The sequence below is a fragment of the Hirundo rustica genome, chromosome 17, assembly GCF_015227805.2.
Source record: "Hirundo rustica isolate bHirRus1 chromosome 17, bHirRus1.pri.v3, whole genome shotgun sequence".
Taxonomy (NCBI): Eukaryota; Metazoa; Chordata; class Aves; order Passeriformes; family Hirundinidae; genus Hirundo; species Hirundo rustica.
Window position 1 is genome coordinate 5,301,403 of NC_053466.1, and position 24,064 is coordinate 5,325,466.

Here is a 24,064-nt window from a genome sequence, read left to right on the forward strand (position 1 = left end):
GTTCTATACAAAGCAGTCAGTGCTTGAGTCAAGAAAATAAGTGCTCAGCATCAATGTTCAGCATCAGACAATGCCATTCTCCACGTGGCTGTCAGAACGAAGCTTTATCAAAATTCACAGACAGATTACAAAATGTGGTGTTTTGACATAATCAACAGGAGGTTTTTGAAATTCTTCCCAAGTAAGGATAATTAAGTGGAAGCAATGCAGGAACTGTTGTGAGAGACTGAAATGGTACAGTTAATGGCTTAAACATTGTCATGAAGGACTTTTTGCCCATTATGCAAAACCGTGTAAAGAAGCTGTGACCACCCCTCCCTGAGTGTGACTCCTGACTGAAGCACTGGACTGTGAGTTAAGCTTTCTAAGGGAACTTGAAATAAGATAAAGGTGACACTATTTCCAATTATCTTAGGTCTAGCAAAAAGGAAATACATAAATAAACATATTTTATTCCTTTTAATACTTTAGAGTGAATAATAGTCATAATTTGGGCCAGTTGGTACAAAATCATCCAGCAAAATGACAGCCTACACCAATATCTTATTTTTTTACTTTCCTTGATTTACTGGTGTTTTTAAAATTCGCACTGTAGAGCTGACAGTCCAGTATATGGTCCTCCTTTCGCAGTCAGTGAATATCAGAAGTAAGCTGAGCATTATTAGACATATCTGATAGCCCTCAATCTTACAACTCAATGGATAAAAGAACATTTTAAAGTGTCTTCTTAAAATTAATCTTTGGCAAGAACCCAGAACTATCTGATGTACCATCACATTTCTTGCATAATCCTTCATTTTCAATAACTTCTAAGTTGATATCTTTGTTACACCTTGAAATTCCCTCTGCTCAACCCAAGTGAGCATCACCCAGAAGCAATCACACACTGCAAGTAGGAAGAGGCCCTGTTGGAGATGTCTTGTTGAGCAGTTTGCTAGTCAGGCTATGCAAGTAGTATGAGGATTCAGTTCTTTGTGTCATTCTAGTTAGGCAGCAGCTAAATTGGACAGTGTTCAGCAGGTACACGAAGACTCAGAGTAACAACCTGCACTTCCCTGAGCACTGCCTGGGCTGACAGCATGTGAGATGCCAGCACTTCAGTAACACCCACACAGCCAGAGCACTGCAGACCAAGCTCCTAACAGCTGAGTCCCTTGGCAAATTCGTAAAGGATAATGAAATCAAATCCTTTTATTTCTGCATTTATTAAAGCAGCTTTCAATTCATTACAGTGATTCTGTGTCTGTCACTTTGCCTCCCTCCAGCCGGAGTGCTGAAGGCAGATACAGCACCTCGCAAGGGTTTACGGATGAGACTCTGCATGAGTGAAGGAGCTACAGCAGCTGCTGAGCAAGAGGGAAAAAGGAGTTCAGAAAATTCTGCTCTGGGAGAAGGGAACTCTCTTCAAGTGCAGGAATTAGGCAATTCTGTTTTAATTAACGGACCAAGTCTTCTGACAAAATTCCATCTATTTCACAGCCTTCAGGAAATAAAGGATCAACACTCCATCATTATCCATGCCATCCCTTGGTGTTTCAAATGAAAGCCTTACACCATGCCTTGGAGAAGGGAAAATTGGGGGATAATGGGCGGAAGAGAGGTGATAGAGAAAGAGAGAGAGAGAGAGAGAACAGCAGTGCCCACAGTGCCCTGTTCCATCATCCTTCCCTTCACAGCACAGTGAGAGTCTCTGCTGGCACCTCAACTGTGAATGTACTATATAAACATCACGTGCCTGTGATAGTCCTATGGCAAAATGCGTTTCTGTAGTTCAATGGATAGGACACATATCCTAAATTTTAGCTGTGTCTTTCCAAGGAAGGTGTTTGCTTTCAGAACTGTTGAGACTCTGTTACTGGCTTAGGACGATGCTTCAGTTCTACCCTTACATGATCCTGAGCAGAAAACCATGTTTGGGACCTGCTTCTAATTATGACTTGCCCCTCCTTTTTTCCATAGGAAGTACAATTACTGCTGCTATGGAGACAAGTGTAATTCAGGCAAGATGTGGGTCAAAGCAATACTTGGAAGGCAAAGATGTGCAATACTTGGAAGGCAAAGAGTCGCGAAACTTGGAAGGCAAAGCACCCTTTCTGCTATCTGTCCTCTCCTGGAGAAGGGTCTTCTCCCAGTCTTCCCTTGCCACCTTCCATCACCATCTGCTGTCTCAGGTAAAGAAGAGCCAAATAAATCACCTGTAACTAACACCTGAAACTTCTCACCAGCAGAGCTGCTCTTTCTTCCTTTCCCCCTCCCCATTCCCACTCCCTACCCAGCAACTCCAGCCATTCATAGGATCTGCCAGCACTCACATCATCAGCATCTTTATGGGCATAACAGCCTCAAATAAGCTCTTACTCACCCAAAATGGGAGACTAACATTAATTTAGTGGAGGTTATCCAAATTTAAATAGTTTTTTAGGTATATTTACAATGTTATCAGGTTCCTGAACCAAAACACTGCTTTTATTCCCCAAGATAGTCCCCTCTGCCTGCTCCTCACAGTACACCTCAAACATATTTGTATGAATTCTTTCCAAAAAACCCAGTTGCAAGCTGTATTATCTTACATGCTGACAGAAGTGAGACTGAAGACAATGTTGTCCCTCCTGGTATGATGCTGCTTGGACTAAAGGCCTGAGACGATCATTTGCTGGAAGAGACAATTGATTCAAACAAAAGGTTTGTGTTGAAATGAAGGAATTCTGTGTCTGAATATGAAATAACATCCAAAAGGATAGAGGATGGCTGTGATACCTTTAAGGACACTCCTGCACTGAGGAAACAGATCCATCAGTACACTAGAGGAACCAACAAGCTCCCAAACCCTAGGAGCAAATTAAATGTGAAACCTTTCAATTATGATTTAAATTCACATCCCCATTTAGACACTTCTCCTAAAGAGGTGGACTTCAGATACACAATGACAATGACATGAAGAAACTGAAAGATAAAATAAATTAGAGTCAAAGTTATTGCTTTAGCAATTATCTCTTCTGGAGCTCATAGGTGAGCAGGGAGGGAGTTAGTTCAGTGACAATACTCTGCACATTAAATTTGTCCTGATTTTCAGGATACAGAACATACCTTATAAATTTAAAGAAATCATAGAAGCATATGCAAAGTTTTAATAAAAATTTTTTTTCAGCTTTGTCTGAAAGGGCTACACAATAAAACTATTGTATTATAAAGGATCTGTTTTGTCTATTCTAATTTCTCTTCCACACAGTGGAAATGTAAGCATGTTACAAAAGCTATCCTACTCCTGAGCCCTGAGATACTCAACAAAAGATCCTGTAACAGTCAGAAACAGCATTTAAAACTCCCTAAGGACTCTTCTCTTACTGATTTAGAATGATAGGCAGTTCACCTGCTAAACTTTCTTGTAAAATGTGTACCAGGAATTTTGTTTGTGTCTGTTCACATTTTCAGTCTGGACTGTATGAATAAGAGATGTGACACAATTTATCCTTATGCAGCACCAGATCTTCCCAAAGCACAGCATGCTGTATCTCACAGCTGCCCTTTCCACTGCTGCAGCAGTAAGACAACAGAGGAGAGAAATAAACTGAACTCCTCGACAATGACAAAGTGTCTACAGCCAGCCAACGAACCCTCAAAAGCAGAATCAGATAAATCTTCTTCAGAAAGATAGATGTTCAAAGAGCAATTCCTTCTGTAGGCTACAGGTAATCTGGAGAATACCTTGTCACTGCCACATCAGAGATAAGCATTTCAAAAGTGGGAAACAGCCTCAAGGTGCTGTAAAACCCCACAGCATCACTGAAATCATTGGAGCAGAGATAATTTGGCCTCTCTGAAGAGTCACATTTAAGATTCTTAGAATAGAATAGTTCCAGTTGGGAGTGACCTAAAACAATCCTCCAGTGCAGTTTGCTGACAAGTAGCATCTTCAGTTCAGCACTACAATGAAGAGTTTCTGATGCAGTTTTAGTTAGCGTCACTACTTCAAACAGGAAAATTAGGAGGAAATACCAAAATAGGAACTCGAGACCCTGTCAGTGACCAAGGCAACCCCAGTTAGCTTTGTCCTACAACCAGCACACCACTACATCACACAAAATTTAGTCAGAGCCTGACTTCAGTGGCATTTTTCTGCATAAAGTTGTGAGAGCATTTAAGAATAACTAGGACAGCTGTTGGCTCCGACCTAAAAATATAGAACACATCTGCTTCATTTACCTTCATGTGCTCAAACATCCAGCACTGAACAAGCATAAGTGCTACTAAAATTTTTCTCTATGGAGAAACAGAAGGAGCCAACCATGCAGCACAGTTTTCATTCATGCCTGACAGGAAAGGTGAGGGGTGAGCTATTTGCAAGAACTAAAAATAAAAAAATATTCAGTCTGCACCTACATAAAAGTGTTGACTGATGATAACAGACTGATTTGAAATACTTTTTCGAAGGCTGTGTAAATGGAAGTTAATTACTAAATACTAGATTACTCCCTAATCTATTTTTTGCAATTAGCATATTTTCTTACTGAAATTTTATTACAAAAGGTGACCCCACAGCAGACCCAGAAGCACGAATCCAGTCTTGAAAAGTCGCCTGTACTCATTTCACCTTTTTCTCCAGCACAGATTTTTCCATTTAAAAAAGTGAGATTATCATCAGACACCTTAGAAACAGAGGTTTTTGCACAGGCACCCAGCAAACAGGAAAAATAACATTCAATCTGCTTCCCCAGAATGTCTCTGCTGATATGTCTGGATCCCTTGGAACAAGGGCTCTGGTGTCATCCACAGACCCCAAAGGCTCCACCATGCAGAACAGAAAACACAATTAGAACTGAAATGCAATTAAGTAATGATAGCTGGAAAAAAAGATTGTGATAAGTATCTTTAACCTGATACACAGTAGCTTTGACAGCACATTCTGAATGTGTGTCACAAATATTAAAAACAAAACAAAACAAAACGAGTGTGGGAAGGAATTACCTGAATGATATAAGCAAAAATAAGAAAGGAGAAGAATTAACTAAAAACTTTTCAATTTATTAAGATCTAGGAGAAATGGAAGAGACTCAACAGATCTTGAATTATACTGCTATGCACAATGCCTTCTTTATATGCTGCATGTATAAGCAATGACAGACAAAAGAGAGACAAATTAGTTTGATATATTCCCTCTGCCTGGGCACAGACTTTCAGTGTTCAACATGACATCGTAGCAGGCTGTCAGAAATGCAGTGATTGTCAGGTTTTCACATTGCTACCCAACCACCATTCTATAAACATCAGAGTTTAGGTAATATGCTGCCAATAAGCTCATATTTACACTTCAGAGAAGTCTGCTGTTATTCTTCTCCTTCTAATTAAGCTGTATAAAGGCTTAGGCCCAATAACCATGACTTTAATGTCCTGAAACTGAAACAGTTTTACAACGGTTTATTCCAAATAGTTCCTGGTTCAATAAAAATCAGTTTGTTAAAAAAATAATAATAACAAAGAGTTCCTGTTGCTAGCCTCAACTGAGGTGCTACAGGAACCCCATATCAGATAGACAAGCTGGTCCCTAAATCTAACAGCCTGGCCTATTAAATCAGTAATTTATTCTGCTGGGTGTCCTGATCATTCTAAGAGAACAGACAAAATCTGGGAACATACCTCTTGTAGATCCATCTTCTACAACATGACGAAGACAGTGAACAGTGCATCTTGTTTATGAGGAAGAAAACTCCTTTCTGATGCCACTTGTTAGAAGTTTATGCCTTGAAGTCTGGCAGCAATTATCCTTATCCAAGCACAGGGACACCTACAGGCTGTGCCCTTCCTTATTAAAACAGCACAGAGCACAATTTGCCTCCTGAGTTTTCCAGCTGGAGAGTCACCATCACATGCTGAGGTCAGGGTCTCACTGCCAGCACGGCAGAAATGCCTGGGCATCCCAGACGGGAGGAACCAGATCCCTGCTGTGGTACACTCTCTGAGATCAGCAGAACCATTTCTACTCAACAAGTGTACAATATGAACCTTCTGGCAACCCACAGATGTCACATCCCTCTGAGGCAATCATCAGAGTACCCTTAAGTAGATCCCTCAGAATCGCACAGCTCCAAAGATTCCAGAGCGGCAATTTACCTGTGTGACTACTACAGGAGACTTCTTTGTAGTCTTGTACACAGACCAGCAAGATTTTAATACTATTAGCTAGCAACGATCCTTTTAGCAGGAAAAATCATCAGTAAACATTAAAAAAATATATAAAACAGAAAAAATATCTCAAGCTTGAAATGTTGTTCCATTTGGATAAAGAATTCCTGACTTTCTGTAGGCGTTCTCCTGTTGCTGCCTTCCAGCATCTCCCCTCCTCCCTTTAATTAGAGCCTGTGCAAAAGGGGGGAGAAGCAAAGCTATATTTAACTCTCTGTACACCAGTGGTCAGATAACACATTCTGTACTGAACACAAATGTTTTTACTTGACCTCAAAATCCAGGAGAAAGAAATCTAGGGAGAAACCCCCGTATTTCACCCTGAAATACAGAAAAGCTTAAACCCACCTTTGGCTCTATTGCATGTGAAGCACTCTTGGGTAAGAGATTCAAATAATTCCTGGAGGCCAGTTAATCTGCAGAGAGAGCTGTGCATCAGTAAAGAGAGCAATGTCTGGCAGCAGATCCGCTGCTGGAATGTGGAACCATTCTTAATAGGGACTACAAGTGAAAATTGGAGTCAATAGATTCCTTTGATTCTCCTCTGCTGCAAGTAATTCCTATGAAGAAGCCCTCAGTATGTTTTCTGGATAAAACAGGAATTTCATCGAACAGGAAGCTCATCTCAGAAAAACACTGGGAAAGGCATTCTACACAGGCTGCTCCCAAGAGCAGAACTTGGGCTCCAGGACTGAGAAACCCCACAGAGCGTTTTTGTACTCGGCACATACCGTGGCTGAGCCCAGGCTCAGTACAGGACATTTCTCAGCATCTTTACAAAGATGGTTTTTCCATTTTTCAGAGCGCGTTCCAGCGCGCACATCTGGCAGCGCTGCGGCGCGAACAGCAGTTCCTGGCTCTCCGTGCATGTGTTCTGCATCCCATGACATCATGCTCTCCTCAGCCTGCCAAGGCGCAGGCTCTACTGTACAGACCACCAAAACGGAGCCCCAGCATCCCTGTGGGGAACAGGGCTAACTTCCAGCCCCAAAAGTTTTCCCCTTGCAAAATCTTGTTCGGTGTTTTATCTGTTGTGCTGCACTCTCTCCCACTCACACCCATTACTCAACAACAGTTTTCAAATCATTCCTAAATTGCTTCTATTCTACCCTGCCTGTAAAGATCTTCTCTTTGCTGTAAGGACTCAGTTACTTCTCAGAACAACCCTTTTTTTCCTTTTATTCACAGTGGGGTTTTAACTCTTTAACAACCTGAAAAACAGGAAATCTGTATTTCACAAAGAAACCCACATTTGTTTTTCTTTGCTGTGGGTAATGGTAGGTGGCACTGTACAGATTGATTGTTCTCTGGAGATGGGATTAATGGCTCATCTTGTGTCATACTCATTACTTAACACTGCCTCAGCAGCAAGGAAGCTCTCTGGCACACTTAAGAAAATAGGTTCTACACTGTAGGGCAAATCAGAAGGAAAATAATTCTATTACCTGAAAAATGTTCATGTTCAAAATCTTTCAAAACCTTTTAAAGAAAGGCAGACAAATGCCAAGAGCAAAGGTCCATGACTTACACGCTCGTTGGTGGAGAGCCCTGGAGCCAAGAACTGCTGCACGATTAGACCCTGGAATTCACCAAAACTGGCTCTCTGCTCCAACTCCTGTTATCAATCCCAAACTAATCAGCCAGAAGGAAACAGACATACAGATACTGCAACTTGGTAATGAAGTCACAAGGAGAGATAACGCTGCGAGATTTCCCTGCAATAATTTCACTAACAGAGGTGAAAAACAAGGTCCCCAGGCCTGAGTCCTCTTAAATAGGGCTTAATTGTCAAAGGGTAGAGAAAAATTGCAACAGACTGGTATTTCAAAATGACAAATTTCAGTTTTCTTCTCATGCAAAGTGGTCTCGTGCAAAAGAGCCAACTCACTCATCAGGAAAGGGTCACTCAGAGGTTATCCACAGAAACAGGACCAAGCCAGAAGCCAGGTCTATCACAAATTACCAGGCACATTGGCTCGAGGCAGCAGCAGCACATCAATCCATTTCTCCCAAGACAGTACTTGTATTTCTAGATACAGTGATCCCACTGACATCTCCTTTGCTTGCCACCAGAGCATTTCCAGATATCAGTGTAATGTTCCAGAACAGAAAAATGAGGGCCCTTGCATGATTTCAAGTTACCGTGCTACCAAATAAAAAAAGCAATTTTTTCCCATTGCCTGCCCCATGAATGAAGGTTCCCAAGCTCAACTGCTGTGTTTGGCACCAGGTAACCGCACTCAGGAATCCTGGCTATTGTCACTCATTTCAGAGCACTCTTGGAAAGGTCACTCAGTTAACGCTCTTGAGTTCCTTTTCATCCAGTATTATTATTGAAAAATCATGATTATTTTAGTATTTTTTGTAGTGGTGACCAGCGTTTGAACTAAGTTGCTGTATACTAATAAAGATTAAAACATGCTACATATATGCAACTATGTAGCATTTCTCACACTGAAATGTACATGTCTTGTTTATAATACCTCTTCCCCTGGAAAAATCTCAGATTAATTAATTGCCACATGTGATACTCCAGGGATAATGTATTTTCCTTTTCACTTTTGGTTAGGATATACGTGATACAAAGAGAATCCCTACTGCAGATAAAGTAAAAGACCTTAGAAATACCAGATTTAAAAAACACTGAAAGAAGGAAGAGTGAATCTGGCACTCCTACTCTGAATGTTACAGGGTGGTTTGTTTTGACTCTGGGAGTCCTGAATATTTCTGGTCCTTCCTCACTTGTAACAGCAGTGCAAGGAAATTTATGTTCCTGATTTTCAGTTCTGTGTCTGTTTTCATGGCAAGTTACTCCTGACAGAATCTTTTTAGAAGCTTTAAAGAAAGTTACCCTGTGATCACAGAGATGAGCACTAATGAGTTTAATTAGAATGCAGTGCATCAACCCTAGATTGAGACATAGCCCACCATGATTAATTACCCTCTTGGAATGGCTACAGCAAAATAGAGGGGGCTATCAAGGCTATCCTCTAATAGCTGTGTCCACCCACCTTCTCCACCTGCCTGAAGAGATATTCTCCTCTCCTGCAGCTTGGCTACCACTGTGACAGCTGTGGGTGGTGCCAGTACCAGCTCAATAGAGGATAATCTTAATTCATCATCTTCTCTAGTAGCAATTACCCTTGCTCCTTTCAAAATCAAGGTCAGTTTTATTTCACATACTTCTCTTTCAGAAAAGAGACATTTCTTGCTTTAAAGACATTTAGACTTGATGATCTTTAAAGGTCACCCATCCCACCCAAGCCATTTCATGTGAATTCTGTGTTACAATAAGCACAGAATACGGACCTGAAGCTCCCAAAGGACTGAGTTTTGCATTGGTACGAACAACAGAAAGTTCACAGTATTATTCCAGGAGTGTCCATTACTGAACGTGCCTGTGACATGTGGCAGAGGTCTCCTCCTCACTGCGTGTGTGGCACAGGCATTGCTGGGATGTAAACTGTGCTCACACATGTTTATTTCTGGTATCAGCACCTCCATGCCACTGAGGGTTCTTGGCTCTGAGGGTGGTGAGGCCCTGGCACAGAGTGCCCAGAGAAGCTGTGGCTGCCCCTGGATCCCTGGAAGCGTCCAAGGTCAGGTTGGACAGGGCTTGGAGCAAGCTGGGATAGTGGAAGGTGTCCCAGCACAAGGCAGGAGATGGAACAAGCAGGCTTTAAGTTCCCTTCCAACCCAAACCATTCAGTGATTCTAGGAAAAGTATGACTAAACCCTACTATGTCTCTCAGCAGCTGCCAAAAAGCTGTAAGCCATACCAGTCCCATTTCAGCTCTTCCATTTGTAACACTTCTAATGAGCAGATGGTTAATTTTTGTGAGCGAGGGATAAAAAACAAAACAACTTTTGTTGGTGCAAGTGTCTGGGGGTCCTTTAGGTTATAAAAACCAGTTGTTTTGGACATCTGCTTATATTTTTGACTGTAAATTTAGCCTTCTCTATATTAGTAGACAAATATTCATATCCTCCATTTGTTTTCAGGTAAAATAAAAACCTGCCAGATATTGTTCAAGTTTTTTTAGCTATTTAGAAGTTGGGAAATATCTCAAGAGTAAAAAAAAAAAAAATTATTGTGCCTGTTTCCTGTGTATTTCCAGCAACAACATTTTTGTACCTCCAGACCACAAACAGTATGTGTTTCTCCACTTCTATTATTGCCACTTCACTAAAAAAAAAACAGTAGATGAAGTTCCCATGCAACTGTGAGTACCTCACTTTCAGAGTCAATTCCTCAAATACAATCTCAGGCTGAACCTGAATGCTACACAATATTGAAAGTGTGAATATTTGAACAATGCTACTGTTCACTTCAGAGGCCAAGGGACTGGGGCAACCCCAAAGTAAGGGAAGTAACTAGGTAACAAGTTTTCCTTATGTTGTACTGCTAGAATTTTTGGGGGTTGCAGCACTATAAAAATGCAAAGAGGTACATAAAGTAAAATGCAAACACTATGATAGAAAGCAAAAAAATCAGTTAAATGTACACAAAAGCCATTCAGAGGCCTCGGCATTTGAAAGACCAGTGAGCTCACTGCATTTACCTGCCCAGAAAACTGTCTTTAACCCAGATTAACAGAATGGAGGGTTGTAGATCTCCTACATTCAAATTGCTTCTTTCCGTTCTACAGTGTGGTTTCATGAAACATGAATTCACAGAAGCTGCAGTAAATTTTTAATTAGTGAAATACAGATGGTTATTTTCATACAAATTTTAAATTTTCCTGTTTTTATTAAGCAGCAACCAAACCCAACACAATGCTCACAGTATTTACAAATGCATAAAAATATTTATAGTTCCAGATATGATTTATCACTCTACTTAACAGTACTGAGCGCTCTAAATTACAAACAATAAAAATTACACTTCTGTGATTTTTTTGTCGTTGTTTTGTTTAGTATAAACACAATTTTGCGTGGGGACACAGAAGAGAACAAAAGCATTAGTATTTGGGAGGAGAAATTGTGTGAGAGCACAGAGACAATGGATGTGTCTGAGCCAGGAGTGAGTTGCTGGTTTGGATCATTAACTAAGAGCTGGATGCTCGCTGTTGCTCCCTCTGCAGACTCCAGGATCAGTGAGATCAAGCAGAACAAATGTGGGAGGGCACAAAATCATTCAGGCAACTGATTTCGTTCTTATTCGTTGGAACACTAATTTAGGCTCTTTTAAAAGACACATTTACTAGACACACTCCTCTTATCCACATGCCTTTTCTGCTGCATTCCCTATTCTGTTACAGCTTTGCAAAGCCTCAGTAACTGTACCTTGCAATACCAAACATTTCCATCTGAGTTAAGTGCACACATTTTCTGCTTTAAGCCTAGGAGGGCTCAGTGCTCTGGCTGTCCTTTCCCAAACAGTCACAGAAGCCATCATTTCTCAGCACACTTTTAGAATGCAACCAAATCCAGGCAGCTGACATTTTTTATTTAGTACCCACGGGCTATAACCATGAAAAATTTACTCCCTGAAATACAGTTGCATGCATTTCCTATCCACCCTACTCATGATAAAAAGTAATTTCCTCGCACAGCCTGGTAACAATGGCAACTGAATGAGATGTATCACCATAAAATAAACATGAGCACATCGCACATCTGAATCCTCCGGAGTGAGACTACTACTCTGTGTTCCCAGCGAAGATTTCAATGAATAAGAGGCCTTGAAGCTTGACATGTATCTCTAAAGGCACGGGAGAGGATTCAGGGCAACTGGCATTAAAATTAATCACTATTAGTGATTACAAACCTCCAGTAACAGCGAGGCTCGCTGCAGGAGAGCTATCAGGGCCAAAACAAGATGTCTAAGCAATGGAAACCAAAGGCAGTCAAGAAGCTTACAGATATTCCTGTGTGATAACTGAGGGGGGCTAAAGGTTACACTTATAACAAAATCTGATATTAGGCTGTTTTCCAGTTCCTACTCATCTGGCAAAGGAAAAGCAAAGGAGAACCATTATCTTGTATTTTGGACCAATTAAAAACGAATTACAGTGCAAGGAAAAATAAAAAAGAAAATAAAAATAGGAAAATATGTCCAGAATTCCTGTCCTGAGTCATTACAAAAGTCCAATAGAGTGAGGCAAGACCCAACCACGTTCTGCCCAACTCACGGGGGAGCTGTCCAGCAAACACAGAACTGAATGTTACCATGGTAACTGAAATAAAACCACCTTTTACCAGCTTTTTCACACATTTAGAAATATTATGAAACTGAATTCCACTAGATGTTATGGCTTCACAGGACAAATGGGCTCAGAAATTCAGTTCTTGAGAAGTCCATCAGTGCTAATCAAGACACAACAGCTCAAATGTAATCTCGAGGACAGAAAGCCCCCAAATCTGTGACAGCTGACATGTTTGCCAGGAAAACACTCCCCACAGTTTCTGTTTGCTTAAACATCTCATACCCACCAGAGCTTAAACTCCAGGATGTGGCCCTTCAGTCTCAGCATAGCAATTCCCACGGAAGAGCCAACATCTTCCATCAGCTGAAGGAACAGAGCTCTCAGAGACAGAAAAAGGCTATGTTTGATTCTATGATTCTGGGACACATGGTTCCTAGTGCTTGTGAGGATGTGGGTTTATAAAATCACCCTTCATTATGTAAATTAGTAATTATTAAATTATCATTAAATTATTTATTTTGTATAATTCACATTTATTTTGTATAATTCACTTTCTGCTATGTCTTGCACTGCTTTTTGTATTTTATTTGTGAAAGAGAAAAGCTTGCAAGCAGATAGCCACAAGGAGTAAAATACAGATTACGTAACCCATGGCAAAAATTAAACCTCCTTTTTCACTCTGAAAAAAGTTGGACAATTATGCCTGAAGTAGCCATTTAATGCAGTGTTTCAAGAAAGTTTCTTTGCACTTCCCATATGAGACAAGCTTCTATTAACAAATGTTCTACCCAAGTACATTCTCCCTTTGTTAGCATCCAGAATATCTAGGGCTTGGTATGCATCATTGAAGAAGTTCATTAAAAATGAATCATAAAACCACGAATTTAACACTTGTCTAAATAAAAAATAAGTTTTCCACCAGGGGAAGCGAGCACTGTATTAGTTCTAACGCAAGAAAAACTAAAGGAATAGTTTTCAGTTACAGACCTATTGGGCACATGGGATAGAATTTTGAACCTGACAACACTAACAAAAGCCATCAGATACACTGCCTGGGGAGAATAGTCTCAAATACTGGACACTAAGAAAAATGCCTTTATTATATATATATTTTTATATACATCAATATTCATATGATCTATTTCTTCTATGAGCTGGTTCCTCAACTGTTTAAGAATGAAAAAAGCAGTACGGGAATTTGCATACCACTGCCAACTTCTGGTAAAGTCATCAGAAATTACAAAAATAACTGCACTGAAGAGCATAAAAAACTTGTGTCTATGACAGACTTCTAAGAACTTCTAGAGAAATTCAGTTATTTAACTTCCAGGACAGAAACTTGACATTCCTGACTGAAGGGAGGAAAAGAAGAGTTCAAAACTGACATAAATCCAGAAAATAAAACTGGAACTAGAGTGTCTATTCACCACATGATAGAAATTACAATATTGTTCAACCTTTCTTTTAAACTTCAGGAGTAAATTCTTTGTTAGTGGATAATAGCTGAAATATCAGTCATTTATTTCTATTGTTCCATACAACGCAAGGGGCTTTATAATTTCCTCTTTGGAGCAAAAGAGAAATCATGTACAAAGATGCTTGAGGCAAAAGGGACACAAATGGAGCAGCGACTCAGAGAACAACAGATTTATAGAAATAAAAATAATTGCCACAAACCTCTTCCCTGTCTGCATTAGTTTGAACTGTCCTCATGCTCTTATCTCAGAAAATGCCTGTGCTTAATGCAGCAATTATCCCTGTGCTGCATTTCCTACTTGTACATGATCACAGACACTTCACATCTGACTCTGCTACAGGGAGTGAGATGGGATGACCTGAACAGACCTGTTGGCACTGTAAGGCCAGCAAGATGGAATGTTAAGCCCTGGATGTGTTTTCAGCTGTCAGGGAGCTCTCAGCAAGGCCCCTGCTAATTGGTTGGGTTTTCTTGCCCTTGGCACAGTGCAGCACACTGTAAATGGTATCCTTGAGTGTTTCCTACTGACTTGTAGTCAAGGCAATTTCCTGCTTTCTCCATTTTTAGTATTTTCTCCTGTCCACTTGCTCTCACGAACTCTCCATTTAATTTAATTTCCCAGAGACTGGTTGATATTACAGGTCTGTGATGAGGATCCAGTGATGTCCAGAAATGCCATGATGTATCAGCCTGTATACCCAAACAAGAAATGCAGATTTATAAGTGCATTCTTGTCTATTACAGAGAAACCAGGTACAGCACCCTCGAATCCACTCAAACCCTCTCTTGTCCTTTACTGTCACTCAGCCACTGATGGGCAGCTCTCAAAGGAGAGGAGGGCTTGATGCACTCCTTATAATCCACAACCTCTTGGGCAGTCTCCCTTGTGCTGCTCAAATTCTAGTCCTTGGCCAACCAGAACTACAGCATAAATTCAGAGAGCTGGGACAAACCCAGGATGGCAAACCCTAAGAAAAACAAGACTATTTGCTGCAGACCAAAACCAAAAACATCTGAGACACAGTTGTTGGTGGTCTGATTAATCAAAGCAGCAAATAATGTAATCGCAGCAAAAGGAAAAATAGATAGTGATAAGGGGCTTATAGACAAAGAAGCCCAAATGTGTATGGATAACTTGAGTAAAGCAAACCATTCCAGAAAACACAGCTCAGAACAGCTGCTCTCCTGCTGTCGAGCATCAGCGCCACTGCAGCCTCAGGAGCTGGATCTGCCAGCACTGCCGTGCCAGCCATTCCTGCCTGATGCCAGACAAACACAATGGGCAGCAAGAACAGCACCAACTGTGGAAAGAAATTAACGAAATTCCACTTCAAAGTATCTAAAAAATGTGACTATCTGCATAGAGCTGGAATGAGATCCCAGGCCCTGCTGAACGCCTGAGCACAGAGCGCCCTCTCATGTGCTTCACTCATTTCTCCACGCATCACCTCAACCCTCCACAATTCCACAACTTCAGAAAGAGTCACCACTATGGTAATATTAGCAAAGGAATTAATCTCCAAGATGAGAAAACTCAATCCTTTCATGCTGACTAAAACCAAGGAATATATATCTAATTCTTAAGGATAGCAAAACTGAAGGAACAAACCACTGAAGGACTAAAAACTGAGCAGAAAAATCATCTGACAACTAACTCCTCAAGGCCTGAGTAGGTGATAAAAAGAGGTAACAATACATACTAAGGGTTTAGTCTGAAACTCTGGGGCTCAAAACCCAGTATTGTGTAAATAAATGAAGTCAGTCCAAATGTCTTAAAATGCTATCCAGTGGTAATGCGCTTGAATCTCAATGAGCAGGTAACGAGATACTTTTTCTTAAATATCACCCTTGCAGATCAATCCTCACTTCTGCATTTCAGAACTACTTCTGCATTTGTGCTTTGGATGCTCAGATGAATGAGGAATAAAAACCACTATACCATTCCTGCACAGTAATATAACTAGTTCCAGTGGCAAGAGAACTGTGGGGTAAAAAAAAAAGCACCTTTGAGGAGAGAAATTTTCATTACAGCAGTTAGGCTAAGTAGAAGAACTGCAGTTAATTCCATAAAAGAAAATTTTAAGTTGCTTTATTCCATATACAAAAGGGTTCTAGCTAACAAAGGAAGGAATAATGAAACCCTGCAGTAAGTGCTTGGAAAATTTGTGTTGATTCGTTGCATGCTGAGACTCAAGTACTTCTGTAAGCTTTTCCAATTCTAAGGCAATAATCTGATTTCTTAAAAAGGAGCAATTTTTCTTGTGTGCTTGTCTAAGACAGAAAACCATTACATGTGAAAATACTTTTTTTTTTTAGGATGACATAAACTGTGCCATCAGTCCACTGTGTCCCTGTCCCCTGCTCTCATGTTGCACTGCTACTGCTCTGTAATTTTAGGAATTTAGGGAAAGGAGAACCTATATAACTTATCTGGACAGCAATTTTCCCCCAGCAATGCCATAATCATCACTTCTGGTGCAGAGACTATTTCTCCAGTGAACTTGACTGTTGGGAAAAACCATTAACTCCATAAAGCTGTCAAAATACTACATGATGCTCATAATTTAAATATCCAACTGGGAAAAAAAAAAAAAAAAAAAAAAAAAAAAAGGCGGGGAGGGAGCAGAAAATTTTTTGGTGAGGGTGGTGACACACAGGAACATGCTGCCCAGAGAGGCTGTGGAGTCTCCATCCTTGGAGAAATTCAAAACCCAACCAGACAATGTCATGGACAACCTGCTCCAGCTGACCCTGCGTTCATTTCCAAGGGTCCCAGCCAGCTTCAGCTGTGCTGTGATTTTGCAAGACAAAAAGACAGAAAGAAATGCACAAACCTCACAATAACGTAACACAAGTCCTAGCAAAGTGAAAAAAGTCTTAAATGGTTATACGTCTGAAGTACTAGAATGCAACTTTCTGCAAATTAAAGACAGACTGTAAGCCGAAGGACAGGACTGGAAATTTCCTTGCTCATCAAATTAAAAACAAGAGGTCTATTCATGAAAAAAGTTACGTGGTCAAATCACATTCCTCGCTCAAAAGTTTTACATGAGACCGAGGGTGGGCACTCTGCTTGCCATTCACTGAGAAGCTCTGAGGTCCTTAGGATTGCTAGAGCATGTGAAGGTTTGTTTATAAAGATGGGTGAGCACTCAGGAGAAGTGCAAGTGGACATGCAAGTGCCCCTTTTTCTTGTGAAAGTCCCGGTCACATGACTGGCAGCTGGAGTCACTTAACAAAATACCAGTGCAAGCTATTCTGCCAAATTCCCCTACAGTGAGATGACAACACCTAAACCCCTCCTGCACACCCAAAGGCTTCACGGCTCACAATTCCCCCTTCTTTCTGTTCTTTTGTATTTTTTCTCCACTAGAGATACTAAGCCACATTTTTAAATTGAGACAATGATTTTAAATTAGGAGAGACAAAGACCATAAGAGAAACTTGTGCCTGATGAAAAGTGCTGCAATTCTTCCTAGTTACTTTTGAATTACATAGGCACACAGCATTCCTTTTGCATCATTCTCCAGACTATTCAACTTTTCTTTAAAAGGTGTTTCAGCTCTAAAGAAGGTTGATACAATAAGGTAGTCCTGTTTTAAGAAATAACATTTTTCCGTGCCCAGTGCCTTGAACAGTTGCAATAATCAGAGATCATTCCTAAACCTGGATCTTCAGCTGTGTTTGCCAGCTCGGCTCCCTCTCATTCAGCGACCCACTGCGCTTTTCAGGGAACGCTGCTCCTCAAGCACCAGTCCCTGGCGCTTCAAATAGCACAGTGTCACTAAATGGTACAGTCAGCATCCTTCTACTCACACAGGACAAAGAAATCAAATAAAATCAAGGTACCCCTCCGAGTGCTGAAAACATCCATCTTTGTGATTTTGCTTCCGTTTGTCTTAGGCTGTGAACATTTCCTATTAGCCAAATGTATTCAAGTCTGACAAAGTCATTTCATCTCCTTTTAATGAACAACTTTTCTGTTGAGAGATTAGGAGAATAAATCAATGCCAAAACCCAGTTAATTGTTCAGCAGCAGTAGGCTGTTTGTACCTTTTGTTAGCTGTCACAGCACTGAGCCAGCACTCAATGGGTAGTGAAATCTACATTTTAGCAAAGAATTAGGTCCAAATTTAAACCATTTAAGCCAGCATTTTCTCTATAATGTGAGGATTAAAAAATATCTCAGAATCAGCAAGAACTAAAAGAGACTGTTCAGGTATACAGAGTCACATAATATATATCCCTCCATTTTCATGTACCATGCCTAAGGCTGCACAGCTGTGAAGAGAAATAGAATAAAAATTTTCTAGAGCATGATCAACAGCAAAACAAAGAAAACTCTTCAGTGGGAAATAAAAGAACAAAATGAGCCTGATCTGATTTGCCTCTTGGATATTTCCAAAATGCAGTTTAAATCCTGAAATATTCTGTTATCCTTGCATTTCTCAGTGCTGTGTACACAAAGTATTTTTCAAATAGCAGAACTCACAAGCCAGCCCTGTCAGACAAAGCCTATGAACAGGTTTATGTGCTGTTGTTATAAACATGTTTCAGCCAAACACAATAAGTTATTGTGGTCTGTAGGGGACCTGATGTTCCTCTCTGCAATCATTTTCTCACTGTTCACGTCTTGAGCTGCACAGATAAGCATATGCATTTGTATAAATATACCTGCTCGTTACCCAACATTAATTAATGCTTTAAAGGGAGATTTTAGGGTGGGGATGTTAAGAGCATGACTTTCAGCCACAGATTGTATTGAACTGATGTTAACAAGCATTAAGTGGAGTAGGAGCAAAAAAATAGGAATTAACAAACTACCTAAGAAATGCAGTTTGTACCCAAAGGAGGAAAAGAAATGTAGAAACTTACATTTAGTAGTTCAAAACTCAAAAAGCCTGCATTCAAATCAATCTTTCAACTTCCTAAGAGAAAGGAAGTCAGGTTCTGTATTTAAAACCCAGGTCTTTCAAACCAAATACCAGTTGTCCCTACTAAGCTCCCTCTTCTGGCTAATTAATAAACTCCCTTAGACTTTGTATGCAGAAGTTTTGATCTTCCCAGGTCTGTTCTATCAATAAAAATCAATTATTAAAAAAAAGAAACAAGGTAAATAAAGGTTGACATTGAAATATACAAGTTTCCAACTTCAGGCAGAGCCTTCCTTTTGTCTCTTACAAGTCTCTTGGCTTACAAGTTACACAAACAAGTTACACAAACACACTCAAGGAAATAAACATCCCCATACTGTGTAGGGACACTGCAAACTGACACCATTTGTACCTCCTGTAAGCTCCTAAACACCACAGCCTGGTATCAGATATTCCTGAAATGCCTGTGTTCAAAACATAGCAGACTAGTTAATTCGTTCCCCAAAGTACACCTTTCCTTGCTCTGGCTAAAATTAGGATTAAATATGTAATAAAAATACAAATACGCCTTTTAGAAATTGTAAATGCTGAAAACGAGGAAAATAGAATCCCAGAATAAACTAGGTTGGAAAAGACCTTGGAGATCATCGAGTCCAACCTGTGACCTAGCACCCCTTTACCAGCCAAACCATGGCACTGAGTGCCTCATCAACTCTTTTTTTAAAAAACCTCCAGGGACAGTGCCTCAACCACCTCCCTGGGCAGCCCATTCCAATGCTGAACCACTCTTTCTGTGAAGAATTTTTTTTCTAATATCTAGCCTAAACTCAAAGCAGCCAGTCCTCACCAAACTAACACAAACTCAGGACACAGAATGAAGACAGAGGGGCAGTGAATGGCCTCAACGCCTTAAGCCAACACTCACCCTCACTGTGGAGCTGCCAAATCAGTAACAGACAGACTCCAGTAAAATTTTTCATTCTTCTCTGAAATCTAGAGTCATTGCAGATGATTTGTGGAAACAACAATTCAAAGTGAAAGGGAAGCACTATGTAGAAGGGTGTGGAATGAACACGCAGAGGATAAAAAAATAATTTGTTCAGCTGTGGGTTTTCATTATTTCAGTTACTGCAGAAGCATCATTGTTCCTTTCTAAAAGCCAAGCTACACTCCCAGCCAAGCCAGTTTTATGAGACTTCTATCACAACTGTGCCAATGAAGGCAGGCAGCACAGTCAAATTCCAACCTCTACAAATCATTTCTGCTCAACACCTTTTTGACCTTCAATCCAACTAATGAAAGGCCTTGAAGGGAAATTCATTTCATGTTTATATTTACTACTCTACCTCCAGCCCAAGTGAAATCAAAAATCTGTTTTTACATACGAAGTCTTAAAAGAACAATGACAACAAAAAGTTGTAAAGACACAGCCTCTGAAGCAAAATACAGAGGCATGATCTGAAAAAAACCAACACCAAATCTCTAAAACTTAAAAAAACAGAGACAAGGTTCCAAATAGGATTATGAGGGTTTAAGAGAAAAGAAGGAAGTGTGTGATGCATTGACAAACTAAAGATACCACTGTGAGAAGATAAAAGGGAAGATACAACCAGTGACTGCGGCTGAACTTTATTCAGGACAGGATGCCCGCAAAAGCTATGTTGACTCTTCCACTGCCAGCTGATAGTAACTTTTGAAGTATATAAACATCGTGTATCACAGGGAAGGATATCCATTACACACTGATGGAATAAAACGAGAACAGATGCTATGTCATCACAGCAACTTCATTTAAGTCTTCCAGTACTTTTTCCACCAATGAAGCTCAAAATGTTCTGTAGAAGTGACTCCTGACTTCTTGTAAAACAAGAATAAACAAAGAAATAGAGTTTGCTTAAGGTCAGGTCAGGACATTTAATAGCAGAGCTAGAACTGAAACAGGGTTACTTCCATGTTTTTAAACTCACTGATATGGTCTACCTGAAAAAAAAAAAGTCTAATTTTTTAAATTATTAAGAATGTTTTGGGTTTTTTTCAATATTTCACCTTAGTACTGCCTCAATACATAAGTCTATTACGTCTGTATTTAACTGACTGTTAGTAATGCCTTTATTTAACGCAGATATCCTTTTTAGGCTCATAAACCTTTTCCATCTTATCTTCTTATCTTGGATCCACAAATCTTTTCCACTCATCATTTCAAAGGTAGTTGTACTTCTGTGACTGGCATTTTGAAAGTATTCTTTTATTAAACCTTTTTACAACTTTTCCTCTAAGTCAGCTCTGTATTAAATCACTACCAGACTTCTTAGACCCAGGATACAAAACTGAGCACAGGCACCCTGGCTTTTACACTCCTTAGCCATCTGCAGCCAACCAACCTGGACAGCTAGGGTTTAATTACAGTAATGAAATTTTCTACTTTTAAACAGAGTCCTTCATACAAAACCTTTTATGACATGCAGTAATACAAAACAGTTAATGACCAAAGAAAAACCCACAAAAAAAACCACCACTCAACAACAACACAACTTAGAAGTTTATAAATCATCTCCCTGACAAAGCAGGAGTTTCTTCTGATGCAGACTAATTCAAGTCTTAAGGAATCATATGAAAAACCTTTTCCAGAGGCTAATAAACAACTGCAAATCAAAATACAAGACAGAGTGATCTGCTTTGAAATAGAAGAAAATCTCAACAGTTTGGAGTCCAGCTGGTGCAAAGCACCATGCTGGCCACTTGCTCTAACTTCTGAGGAGAGGAACCTGGGTGATGAGTCTGCTCTTAAACTGCTCCTTTACCTGAAGTGGCTCATAAGGAGAAAATGGAATCTGGAGCAGATGCTGTTAAAATCAATTAGCATGCAAAGGGCTGGCCCTGGACTAGCCAAGGCGGGGCAGCTACTGGAGCAATCAATGGCAGCTGGTGGGAAGCAAGCCCAGGAGGAAGAGGCAACCAACATCATTTACTCTTCACAAATGTTTCCTTACGTAGTCAGGTCTTACTGAGATTGCCAAGACCCGTATTTCTTCAAATGTTTGTCCAAAATACACTACACAAAAACGCTCTGAATTTTGAAAGGCCTTATCATTCTAATGTACTAATAAGAATCTCTGTGCTACCTCTCAAAGTTTTAGAACCACATGTTCCTGGATGCTGATGAATGCTGTCTACATTAAACATTAAAACAGATGTCTGGTCTTCACAACCCAGGAACCATGCTGTGTTAAAACAGTAAAATAGTAGCATACACCCATTGGGGAGCAGTATGCTTACACAGAAAACTGTTTAATACCCAACAGGTAATTCAAGTCAAACAACTTTTAAACAGAAAATATATTATTATCTGGAGCTTCTAGAAAAAACAGACTTATAGAAATTCACACACTCATTTACACTGGGTGTTACACATGTGACCAGTAATCCCACAGGAGCTCCTCCTTCTCCAGAAGGACAAACACACTTCCTTACCTTAGGCCATTTGGGATTCAGGAGCCGTGCTTTGATGGCATCATCCAAGGCCTTGTCATACTGGTGGATTTTCATGTAGGCTGCAGAACGGTTGCTGTAGAGAATGCAGTTCTGAGGGTCCACCCCCAGGGCCTCGTTGTACAGCACGATTGCGGTGTGGAAATCGCCGTCATGGCAAGCCTGGTTGCTCTGGCGAACCTTCTCCACAAATTCAGCTTTGCTCAACATGGGGCTGTCAGGACTTTTTCTTCTGAAGGATTTTGATCCACAGAAAGAAATCTGGCAGGGGGAAAGGGAGAAATTATATGTTAGTGTTAAGACATGTTACTCAAAAAAGAAAAAAAAAAAAAAGAGATCCAACTGTTAGAAACTGTACAGCAGAAATTAACGCCACCAGCATCACTGCAGAACAAATTATGAATTCAGAACCAGATTCTTAAAGACATAAATTGTTTATCTATTGAATCTCTTTTTGAGGGTACACAAGCAACAGTCTTGCAAAACATATCATTCCCTATGAATGATGTCTTCTAGACACAAGAGCAGCTGTGGTCTGTTTACATATGCTGCACTCCACACACTCAGAAGTGCTTTTCTCCTCAGCCACCCTATTTGATTCTACAGCACTAAGCAGAATTGCCAGGTAGAGAACAGGTGGCAGCTGTGAATAAGAAGACGATGCCGGTACATCTCAAGTTTGATATGCAGATCACAGAGAAGCACAGGCATACACAGACAATGGAAAAATGTGTAAGATCTCTTCAAACCAAAGAACCTGCACTGCAACCTCTGCTCACAAACTCTACATCCAACGACATGCAGCTGAAAATTGTTCATACTTGGGAAGGAAAGGAGGAGTTTTTAGGACTACATCCACTCTCAGAAGTAAGTGGGACAGACGACTTATTTTAACAACAGAACACTCATCCTTGGCAGAGCCACCCTCCCACGTTGACAGCTTCAGGTAATACAAAATAACAAAGATAAAAAGATTTAAGCCTTATAATTAGAAGACATTATTTAAAGTGAGCTGTAGAAAGTCCTAGTTCCATTAAATTGTGGTACACCCTTTCCCTCTATTTAACTTCCTGCATTGCACATTTTCCTCAACCACTCCTTTGCAGTCAGTATCTGTTTCTATCATGCAAACCCAACTCTCTCCCAAGGATACTCAAGAGCTCAGCAAGAACATCTTAGTCCAACTCAAATCACAAGGCAGTTGGGAATTGTGCAGCAACAGTATTTGGCAACGGGCAATACAATACATATGGCAACATACAAAGTACTTGAAAATATTCATTAAAGGTTTAGACAACTATAATTAAGATTGGTGTCATCTAGTTTTAGTCCTGCAGATTGAAAGTTTAAGAATATCACATATTGTTACCACAACACAACAACCACAGGGCTTAAATACATTACCAGACCCAGCTGGGGCATATTTTTAAAGGTGGAAAGGGAAGCAAGCTGCAAACTGACATCCTGTCACAAGGATCAATTGGTCTGTAGACTTTTCTTTTCTTCCTTAAGTCAAATAACAACAATAGAAAAGCATTACGTTAGAAACTACTGGTTTATTATTTTTCTTATTATATCCATTCTTTTCTGACGGTGTTTGTCCAAACTTTTTCTGAACTTCTCTCCTGAAGGAGATTCCATCCTTTACTCAGGCAACCTCCTTACAATGCTTCAGGATTTTCATCATTAAAGTATTTTTCCTAATATCCAAATCTCCTTTGTGCCAGTAAATGTACTGTTTCTTGTGCTGCAGTAGACTGAGCTACAATCTGTTGTAGACTGAATCAACACCTCTTTTCCTCTCGTCTGTGAGGTTGCTTTCTCCACACCATTCTTGCTAATGCTAGCGCTGAACACGTCGCTTCATTCAAGCAGTTCAATAACTCACACATCTG

At 40.2% G+C, this 24,064-nt stretch overlaps 1 protein-coding gene across 2 annotated transcripts in view; it reads right to left on the reverse strand.

Annotated features, from left to right (window-relative positions):
• TTC28 (tetratricopeptide repeat domain 28) overlaps window positions 1-24,064 on the reverse strand; it is a 113,939-nt gene that overhangs the window by 85,691 nt on the left and 4,184 nt on the right. For both annotated transcript variants that reach the window (XM_040080467.1, XM_040080468.1), the window contains exon 2: window positions 22,152-22,430. In XM_040080467.1, coding sequence (XP_039936401.1) covers window positions 22,152-22,430 — 279 coding nt within the window. The remainder of the gene's footprint in view (window positions 1-22,151; window positions 22,431-24,064) is intronic.